The following is a 10,983-nucleotide window of genomic DNA, read 5'->3' on the forward strand; positions in this document are numbered from 1 at the left end:
CAACAACAGAAACTGATTCTCTAACAGCTCTGGAGGCTGGAAGCCCAAAATCTGGGTGGCAGGAGGGACGCACTCCCTCGGAAGAGAACCCTTCCTCGCCTTGTCCCTCACTTCTGGGGTTGGCTCGTAACCCTTGGCATTCCTTCGCTTGGAGCCACATTGCTCCACTCTCTGCCTCTGTAGTTACATCATGTTCTCCCTGTGTCCCTCTGCCGTCACACACACTTTCTTCTTCTTGTAAGGATGCTATAGTCCGTGTTAATTAGGACGCACCCTAATGGCCTCATCTTAAACTTGATTTCATCTGCAAAGGCTCCATTTCCAAATAACGTAACATCCAGGGGTACCAGGGGTTACGACTCAACTGTATCACCAGCCCTACCCTGCGCCCCAAATCGCACACACCCAGGCTCTCCCACACCGGGCTCCCATCTCACCAGCCTGCTTATCCCCGTCTGGGAACACGCCATGTTCAACCAGCCTCGCACTAGTTGAGTTGATGCCTGGATTGCATTTTTTTTTTTATCTTTGTATGACTGGCTCCTACTTAAATGTCACTCCCCAAAAACTCCTCTCCGACCCCCTCCCCCCTTCGGAGTGCTTCAGAGAGTCATGTCACCACACCTCCATTCCCTGCATAGCACTTGTCACTCTGGCACTGCCTGATGCACCTGCCTGTTGGCTGCCGTCTGGTCTGCCCCCCAACGAGGAGATCGGCTGCACGGGGATGGGGACCTTGCTTGTCCTGGGGCCCAGCGCCTAGAACAGCACCTGGCATCGGGCTCTCGGTATGCATATGCCGAATAGAAGAATGAGCACATTCCTTATTTTACAGATGAGGAAACCGGGGAGCAGCCAAGTGACCAGGTGGGTATTTCTACCCGACTGCACAGCCTAGATACAGAACCTGGACATCCCTCTAAACAAGTGACCAGCCAACTTCTTCTGTGAGGGGACAGAGAATACACATGTCAGGCTCTGCAGGCCAAACGGTCTGTTGTAGCACCAACGGCAATCAGAGATTCATGTGGACAAGTGTAGCTGGGTTCCAGTAAAACCTTATTTATGGGCACTGAAATCTGAATTTCATATAATTTTTTACATGTCACAAATATGATTCTTCTCGATTTTTTTTCCAACCACTTAAAAACGTAAAAACATAGGAGTGGTGTGCAGGCCCTACAGAAATAGACAGCAGACTGGATGTGGCCCACGAGCAGGAGCTTGCCAACACCATGCACTGAATTCACACGTGGACATGGACACTGTGTGGCTGGAAAGCACAGCAGCAGTAGCAGCAGCAGCAGCAGCGGCAGCTCACGCCGAGCCCTGAGCTGTGCACGGTAATGCAAGGGCGCCTACCTGGTAGGGTGTGCAGTGTATTATCCCCAGTTGATACATAAGAAAACCCAAAGCTCAGAGATATTGTTACTTACTCAAAACGATACAGAACTAAAGGACAGCCTTAAGATTGGAACTCTTGGGCTGTCTGACTCGATTACGCTATCCTCTGACTTTGTTGCATAATAAGATGATATTAACAGCAAAATGATATGAACAACAAGCTAAAAGTAATAGCTAACTACTACGCCAAGACCCACTTATAGCACTTCATATAGGTCACCTGGTATCTACTCATCACAGCAATTCTACAAGGCAAGAATTCTTTTTATCGGCATTTTACAGATGAGGAAATACAGGTGCGAGAAGTCACTTGCCGTACAGGTGGCTGGGCCTGGAGTGAAACCCAGGCCACTGGCTCCGAAGCGCTCCTCCCGTCTCGTGCCCTGAGCACCCACCCCGCCAGCCAGGCCGGTGCCCTCCCAGCCCACTTACTGGCCACCTGCAGCCACACTTGGAACCGCCGCGTCTCATTCAGGACTTCCCAGCAGGTGTAGTTCCCCTCATCCCGCAGGCTCAGTGCCTCGATGTGCAGGGAGCTGGCATGCACCAGGGAGAAGCGTGGGTCAGCGGGCGGGAGGCTGGAGTTGGAGGAGACGAGAAGGACCGGCTCCAAGTCGTCCCGGTACCAGGTCACCGGGCCCCGTGCTCTTGAGACGTTGCCGCAGGGCAGAGTGATGTTCTCTCGAGCTTCTCCGATGGCGACGACCTCCCATTCTGCACAAGCAAAGGTCAGGCTATTTACTACCTTTCTCAATCTCCGAACAATCTCTTTTTTGCACGGTCCCTCCCCATTAAGAGTTAAAAAAAAATCAGGTATGTGTCTTTCCAGAGGCAATTACACACGGAGGCCCTACCCTGTCAGGATTATTGGCCGGTACTCGACATGAATCACACACAAAACCACAGCAAGACACCTACCATTTCACACCCACTAAAATGGCTAACATCAAAGACAATAACAAGTGTTGGCAAAGGTGAGGAGAAACTGGCATTTTTTATATACATAATTGGTAGGATTGTTAAATAGCGCTACTTTGGAAAAAAGCTTGGCATTTTCTCACGAGGTCACAGTTACTGTACAACTCAGCAATTCCACTCCTAGGTGTATGTAGACCCAAGAGAAATGAAAACATGTGCCCACACGAAAACCTGTGCATGGATGCTCACAGCACCATTATTCCTAACAGTCAGAAGGCAGGAACAACCCCAGTGCTCATCAACTGAGGAATGAATACATACAATGTGGTCTATCCATGCCATGGGAACACTGTGTGGCCATAAAAAGGAATGAAGCACATGCTACAACGTGGATGAATCTTGGAAGCACGATTCTAAGTGAAAGAAGGCAGGCACAAAAGACCACACACTTGTGGGAGTCCGTTTATCTGAAATGTCCAGTACAGGCACATCCACATGCAGAGATAAGAAATAATTAGCAGGTGCCCAGGTCCAGACGCAGTGGAGGAGTGGGAAAGTGAGGAGCAACTGCTGATGAGTACAGGGCTTCTTTGGGGGGGATGAAAATGTTCTGGAATTACTGAGTGCTGATGGTTGCCCAATCTTGGGACTGTACTAAAAACCATACACCATACACTTTAAAAGAATGAATTTTATGGCATATGAATTACATCTCAACAGAGCTGTTGTAAAAAAAAACAAACCGGCCCTGGCTGGCGTAGCTCAGTGGATTGAGCGCGGGCTGCGAACCGAAGTGTCACAGGTTCGATTCCCAGCCAGGGTACATTCCTGGGTTGCAGGCCATAACCCCCAGCAACCACACATTGATGTTTCTCTCTATCTCCCTCCCTTCTCTCTCTAAAAATAAATAAATAAAAACTTTAAAAAATAGTTTAAAAAATAGTATAAAAAAATAAAAACAAACTTGCCTCCTGCCTCTGGGATTCCTTCCCATTTGCATCTGGTTAGAAGGAGCTCCACTGAAAAGGTCTGGAGCCACAGGAAGTTCCGATTCTCTCCCCGTTTTGGCCACACCATGCCCAAACGCCAGGACAAGATGAAATAAGTCTAAGCCACTTGCTGGCAGGCTGAGAATGCCATCTAATGCTAGAGGTTCCAAAAGAGCAAGGAATGCTTCTGAACCATCACTTTAAAAAGCAGGTGAGGATTATGCTAAAACAGTCAGGCTCGGGCACCCAAGAGCTGGATGAGGATCCGGTGAGGATCCGCACCGAAGAAAGAAGCCGAGCTGCAGAATTACAAATGCAACGTGTGTTCGTGAGACCTGCAGGCCACCCTTCCCGGGCTCCTGGGCAAAGGAATGAAGGAAGCTGGAGAAGCTCTGGCGAAACTTTAGTCTTGCAACCTGAGCTAACATTGTCTTCTCCTCCAAGGAAGAGAAGGACACAACCACAGAAGAAACCATTTTAAGGCACTTCACTTCTCCTCCTGGCTTTGTTCGCTCCATTCTTTTGTTTTGCTTTTTTTTAAAGATTTTATTTATTTTTAGAGAGGGAAGGGAGGGAGAGAGAGAGAGAGAGAGAGAGAAAGAAACATCAATGTGTGGTTGCTGGGGGTCGTGGCCTGCAACCCAGGCATGTACCCCGATTGGGAATCGAACCTGAGACTCTGTGGTTCGCAGCCCAAGCTCAATCCACTGAGCTACGCCAGTCAGGGTCATTCTTTTGTTTTGTTTTTTTACATTTTTAAAAAATCTTCAGCCCTGGCTGGTGTAGCTCAGTGGATTGAGCGCGGGCTGAGAACCAAAGCATCGCAGGTTCAGTTCCCAGTCAGGGCACGTGCCTGGGTTGCAGGCCACGGCCCCCAGCAACCACACATTGATGTTTCTTTCTCTCTCTCTTTCTCCCTCCCTTCCCTCTCTAAAAATAAATAAATAAAATCTTAAAAAAAAAATCTTCACCCAAGGACATGTTTATTGATTAGAAAGAGAGAGAGGGAGAGAAATACCGATGAGAGAGAAAACATCCTTTGGTTGCCTCCCGTACACGCCCTGACCGTGGATCGAACCCAAAACCTTTTGGTGTGCAGGGCAATGCTCCAAAGAACTGAGCAACCCAGCCAGGGCAACTCACTCTATTCTTTTCAACTAGTGAAGCTGAAGTTGACCTTGGAGATCTTTTAGACTCGGCAGCCCTGCGGGCTGGGTTAAAGATGAGGCAGGCTGAGTCCAGGCTCAGTGCAGAAGAATACAGTCATCAATTAGTGACGTCTGTGAAACAAAGAAAGAATAGTCCCTGGGGTCCCCTGGTTCCACGACTGGTTGTCCTCTAGCCCTCACTGTACCTTGAGAAAACTGACGTTCAGGAAGCTGAAGTAATTTACTTAAGGTCCCCTGTAAGTCACTGAGAGAGCTGAGGTGGCTATTCAGGTTTTCACTCCTCCAGGTCACAGGGATTCACTCTGGTCCCAACCAGACAGGGTGAGACAATAAGACACAGTGAACAGTTTGTGCGGCCAGAAGTCATTCACCTGGTACCTCCCCATGGAACACAGGAGAAGGCAATAGAAATGATCATTTTCCCCAGGCTGCCTTTATAGTATCTTTTAGAGTTGGGATTGTACCTAAGCATTTATTTTTTTTCTTTCCCAGCAACTTTCCCCCAAGAATGACCTGGGGTTTACCATCTGAGGCAACAGTGGAGGTATGAATATTGTCTGAAGTTAAGGGACAGGAAAAACACAGATTTTTTTCCCCAATACAACTCCCAATTTGAAAAACGATGCCCTGGCCAGGTTGTTCAGTTGGTTAGAGAGCCATCCTGATATGCCAGGGTTGCAGGTTCGATCTCTAGTCACGGCACATACAAGAAGCAATCAACGAATGCATAAATAAGTGGAACAAGTCTCTCTCTCCCCCCGCCTTTCCTCTTTCTCTCTAAAATCAATATAAAAATTTCTTTTTAGAAAAAAATCAAAAATATAACAAGCTGGGGAAGCCCTCAGCACTGTACACAAAGGGGAACTGGGCCCAGGCTTCAGAATAACTGGGCAAGCTCCAGCCAGTGTGGCTGTCGGTTGGAGCGTCATCCCCTACACTGAAAGGTCGCAGGTTTGATCCCCGGTCAGGGCCCATGCTTAGTTTGCGGGTTTGGTCCCCCATCAGGGCATTTATGAGAAGCAACCGATCCATGCATTCTTTCCTCCCTCTCTCTCCCCCTCCCTTCCCCTCTTTCTAAAAATCACTAAGCACATCCTCAGGTGAGGGTTTAAAAAAAAAAAAAAACTTGGCACAGCAGCAGAGGAAGCGTTCCTGTGCGGTGAGCCACAGCCAGCCACAGCCGGCCCGAAAGCCCATTCATTCCAGGATGATGATTCCAAACCTGGGTCTCGCGTCCCCAGGCCCCTGGCGTCCCCAGTGCAGTAAACAGGCTAATAGCTGGGGGGCAGGGGGGTGGGGGGGAGCGAGCTTTCAGAGACAGCCCCTTGCAGACCATCCGTCCTTTCTTCCTCCCCCTCCCCCCCCCAGCGCAGTGACCACTAAGTCAAAATAGGGCCAGGAGAAGTAATACAACAGGGCAAGGCGAGACAAATTTGGGGTCACGTGCCCTAGATTAAAGGGGTGACCACTGCTCAGTTCCAGGTAGGAGGAGGCCCTGGGCTGCCAGATCTTCCGATACACTGGAAGTTTTGTTCCAGATAAACTGGAAACCTGGAACATGGGACATTTTACTGTTTTCAAATGATTGCTGGAAACACAACAAAATAAAAACTTGTGTTAGCCTAACAGTTAGGAACTTTTGGCACTTGCTGCTAGGAAGCTCAGGGAGCAATTCCTTCAGCAACCTACAAGCAATTAGCTGGGCGTGGGGGACTGGGCGACACAGAAAACAGCACGCCCCAAGAATTTGTGGCAGGCTACATTACCACCTGGCTCCCTCTTCTTGCCCTCCGCCCAAGACCTCTCAGTGCCTGCCACGCTGCCCTGCACACAGCAGACATGCATTCAGTGGTGGGTTAAACGTAAAGCTACTTTTTCAATCTTTTTATATAACGCATATGTGTGTAACCAACCCTCTGCTCTATTGTTGCAAGGCAGAGCATAGATGAATTATTTAAGACCTTTTGACAATCATGTCAGGAGTAAGATCATGTCAAGTGTAGGGGAAGCTTTTTATAAGCCTGAAATTATTACCAAAAAAAAAAAGTAAGTGAGTAAGAAAGCACGGCTTTACATCCACATAGGTCTCCTAGCAGAGGTGTGCAGGGAAATCCACAGGCTACAGGTGTACGTCAAGTTCAACCCTGGGCAGAGAAGCAGGGAGGAGAGGAAAATAAAGGAACCTCGACTTTAAGCACCTGCTCAGCAAGTAAAACCAGAAAGCGAATTTACATCCGACGCTTAGAAACAACACTTTCTCCCCTCCACGTGCCTCTGAATTTTCTCAGTTTCAAAATTCCCATCTTCAATTTCCGCAATTCTCCCATCGGCTCCCCGCAGGCCCTGGTAGCCTTGCCGGCTGCCCGCTCGCCCCAGGAGCATGGAGCTATCACCCTCCACCGAGCGCCAGCGCCGGGGAAAATTCCTTTCCGCAAAGAGAGCGGAGCCGCGAGCAGGAAACTCAAGACCCACCCCCGGCGGCTTCGGGGCCGCAGCAGCAGCCACCAACACCGCGTCCGTCCGGGTCGGAGGAGTTGGAGGGAATTCAGTCCCTGGCTTTCCCTCCTCCCCACTGCTGCCTGGCGAAACTCAACTTTTCCCTCCAGATCGCGGCCCTTACCTGCGGCGACCCAGCGGGCCAGCAGCGCCGCGAGGCAGAGGAGCACCCGGGTCTCGGGCACCCGCGCGGCCATCTCGCACCACGAGCGGGCAGGGGCTCCTCCGGCGACGCAGGGTCTGCCCGGGCTGGGCGTGCGCCCCTCGGGGCTCCGGCCCCTCGGGTACCAAGTGCTCCTCCCGGGTCCTCGGAACGACCGACCGAGCGAACAGCTCCCCTTTCCACAGCGCCCGGGAAGGATGCTTGGGGTGAGTCCGATGTCGGGGCTGAGAGCCGCGCTGGGCTCCCAGTGAGATTCTGCCTCCGGAGCGCTCGGCCGGGGCCCGGAGGGTGCACCCCGCCCCTCGTGCCCGCACCCACTGCCGCCGGCGGAAAACAACAGGAGCAGGTCTCCCTCCCGCCTCCCATCCAGGCGGGAGCCCAACTTCCTCTACCTTGGCCAAGGAGGAGGGCTTTATGCAAAGGGCGCTCGCCTGGGCTCGCTGCGCCGACTCTGGCCCAGCCAGGGGGGAGGAGCGCAGAGGCTGGGCCCTCCCCGAGCCCACCCCGCCCCGAGCTGCAAGCAGCCCGGAGTCGCGGGGACAGCTGGGCCGGGCAGAGCTTTGCAGCTGCCGCAGGACGGCACCCCTGCCCCCGGGCCGCCGGAGGCTCCCTCCCGGGTGCTCCGGCTGCAGCACCGGAGGGCGCGTCGCGAGCCGGAGGTGCTGGCTGCCAAGCTACCGATTTCAGGGTCCCCTCGGTGTCCCGGCTTCGCTTCTCCGGGGATTGCCATGTGTTTTCCTGTGCAGCGGGCGGGCGGGCGCGCGCCAGGGCCGCCATCGCTGCCTTTTCCACCCTTGGCAGGACACAGGCAAGTCGAGAGCAGGAGAAAGATGATCCCTTAGACCTCCCGGCCAAAGGCAGCCACGAGACTCCTGTCCTATTAACTGGCCGAGACCACGAGTCCGAGCGAGGGCCCGGGAGCCAGAGGAACTTGGGTCTCAGAAGCGTGTGTTTGTTTTGTTTTGTTTTTCCTTTTGGGTCCCTCCACCCCCATCCAGTCCGTTTCCCAGAAAACGACACACTGCATTCCTCTCTCCTCTGTCACTCCTGCATCCCGTCCTTCTGTCACTGGGGACAGCCAGGCTGTGACATCCTCAGGAAGAGCTGATACTTGAAACAGCCCGACCAGAAACTTCCTCTGGTAAAACGAAGTTGCAATTAATACATTAAAGGGGTAATTGTATACCCCGGGAAGTGGAGATACGGTTGTTTGTGTTCTTTCAACTTTCCTCTTTTGGAAAACTTCCCCATCACCTCATCATGAAAAATGTTGGGGAAACAGCAAAAACAGCTATTAAGAAAATCATTTGTTCTGTTGCTCAAAGGCCCCTTATTGAAATACTTCTTCCATGATGAAATCCTCCTGGAAGCAATAAAAAAAAAAGTTCGCCCGGTGAAATGAGCCATCAAGTTGCACAGCCTTTTTCTCCCTCTTTTCTCTCCGTGACTTGAACTCTCCCGCCAGCTCCTGATAGTTTTCCTCCTTTTCTTCCCACTTTCGTCTGCAGTGTCCTCCTTTACTTTGTGATGAGAAAGTCAAGTCTATCTTGGACAGCCAGTTCCTGCACTTCCTGCCAGCGCCTGGCACCTTGTTATCACCCAATATTTAGTAGTTAAAGAAACAAATGAAAATTCATTGGTTTTGATAATGCAGCTTGTCAGGCTTTTCTCAACAATCCCCTCACATCCTCAATGAAGTTCCTGAGATGTAAGTCAGATCAACCATGGGCAAGTGTTCAGCTAAAGGTCTGGAATTTTCTGTGACTCAGTCGGTGCCTTGCTGGGGGGAAGGGGACGGGGAGTTACACAGAGCACACCCTCGAATTGTTTGCTGAGTCAAATGCGTGGCTCTCACGACCAGTTCTCGGCCTCCTTCGCGTGTACCGTGCCCCTCACGTTGGAATGGCCGGGGCCTTTTTCCAGAGCCACTTCAGGAACTCCATCTCCCAGGGCCCTCCCTGCAACCCTTGGACCTAAGGAATCATTCGATCTCAATTTATAAGTGAGAAACCTGCGGTTCTAGAAAAGGTTAAATTCCAGACCACAGAACCAGTTGGCGGTAAAGCCAGGACTGGAACTCATGTCTGTCCGACTCCAAGTGCTGTCAAACCAAGTTCCAACCTTGTCACTCACGCAGAGGCTGCCGTGGTCTGGGTGCTTTGGGAGTCCCAGGGGCAGCAGACACGGGTGTTCCTCTGAGCAGGGCTTGAAGGAAGCCCAGAAACCGCTGTCTGGGCACGCCCACCCCCTCGGACCCTGAGACAGGAGCCGTTAGGGAACACCTGAGCTGACATCCGGTCTTACTTGCAGCTACGCTGGGCAGGAGAAAGTGCCCTGCCTAGAGAAGTGGCCAGTAAGCTGGGGCGGAGGGGAGTCACCGTTTCACTAACTGCACCTAATAGCTAATATTCACCTCATGGGGCTGTGGTGAAGGTAAAGCGAGTCGACATGTACAAACGGACTCACAAGGGTCTTCAATGCATCGCTTTCCGGGGCTATCCCTTTGAGAGGCACACTGGCAGAGCCCATGTGTTAAACAGGGGGCTCCGACACCTCTCTGCTCAGTCGGCTACACATAGCTGTTTCTGTTTTGTCTTGCTTTCCCCTCCCATCAATTCAAAAAAACTTACCACGTGCTTCGCCTATGCTAGTTCACGGATCCCCAGCACAACCCCGAGGGGCAGGCGTTACCATTCCCAACCTACGGATGGCTTCGAGAGGCCAAGCTGCACAGCAAGTAAGTGGCAGAGCCCAGATTTGAACCCGGGTCTGAGGCAGTGCTGTGTTGACCGGTCTTGGAGGGAGGAAGAGAATGGGGCTCCCGCCCGACCTCTGTAGCCAGCCCCCCTACAGCCTGGGTCTTTGAAGCCCTCCAGCAACCTTTACTTCTGGCCACTACCCCTCTTGTCATGCCCCCTCCCTGGAAGTAATGCTGAAAGGTTTCTTAGCCACAACCTGCTTCTCCTAGAGATATTCTCCTGGGGGGCTTCAGAAAGGGCTGCCAGGCGGGCACAGGTAGGGGTAGCAGCCTGGCCCCTCAGGTCCAGCCCTGGGCCCCTCATTCCAAGTACTAAGAGGTAAATGACAACATCTTACCTGTGTCCCCCTGGATGGGCCTGGGACACACAGGCAGGCACCTCAAGGACCAGGAGCAGGACCTGGCTGGCTCTGCAGAAGAAAGCCTGCGAACCCTTCCAAAACACCGTCTTCCCCCTCCTCCTCTTGACTCCTGCCCAGAAGAAAAGAATTGGGGTACAGCAGCTAAGCAAGAAAGTTCCCGAAATCAGGTGAAGTCCCAAGAAGAAGGGGACAGGATGGAATGGAAAAATGGAAAATGGACAGTTGTCAAATGTCTACTATTTTCGACTCCTTTCTGAACTCGAGGCCAGGAGGGTGAAGCCTGGTGTCTCCAGGTGGCAGAGAACCAGAGGACCTGGAGGGCAGATCCTCCCCCAGAAGGCAAAGGGCTACTTGCAGAAGAATCGGGAAAACGACCACCCCCAGTTCCCTAAGAAATGGGCAGCCAAGGGCTGAGGAGGGGAGGATGGCTCACCCCCCACCCCCCTATGAAAGCACCCCGAGGTGTGCTGGCGGATGTCTGCCCACAGACTGGCTGCCAGTGGGCGGGGGGGGGGGGGGGGGGGATTTGTAGGGTCCTCTGTTTCGCAGGGTGCCAATACCTCCACTACAGCCACTTTCAGGCTGTCCCTTGAGGTCACTGAACTGCAGGGGCAACCAGCTCTCCCGAGCCAGCGCTGCAGGAAGAGCCCCCTTTCCCCAGGGAGACAGCTCCACGGTGGGAAATGTGGGGCAGGATCGCCAGGGGTGGGGGGAGGCCCGGCGG

The 10,983-nt window shown here is 52.4% G+C and overlaps 1 protein-coding gene across 2 annotated transcripts in view; it reads right to left on the reverse strand.

Annotated features, from left to right (window-relative positions):
* The window catches only part of VSIG10 (V-set and immunoglobulin domain containing 10), a 32,636-nt gene extending 25,046 nt beyond the window's left edge, over positions 1-7,590 (reverse strand). Inside the window, exons 1-2 of one of the 2 annotated variants that reach the window (XM_036014798.1) lie at positions 7,101-7,590; positions 1,837-2,118 (exon numbers count right to left, since the gene is read on the reverse strand). In XM_036014798.1, the coding sequence (XP_035870691.1) occupies positions 1,837-2,118; positions 7,101-7,173 (355 nt within the window). In that variant the 5' untranslated portion in view covers positions 7,174-7,590. The remainder of the gene's footprint in view (positions 1-1,836; positions 2,119-7,100) is intronic. The other variant, XM_028528133.2, reaches the window with a different exon arrangement.
* Positions 7,591-10,983: the final 3,393 nt, after the last annotated feature.

The sequence above is a fragment of the Phyllostomus discolor genome, chromosome 13, assembly GCF_004126475.2.
Source record: "Phyllostomus discolor isolate MPI-MPIP mPhyDis1 chromosome 13, mPhyDis1.pri.v3, whole genome shotgun sequence".
Classification (NCBI taxonomy): Eukaryota; Metazoa; Chordata; class Mammalia; order Chiroptera; family Phyllostomidae; genus Phyllostomus; species Phyllostomus discolor.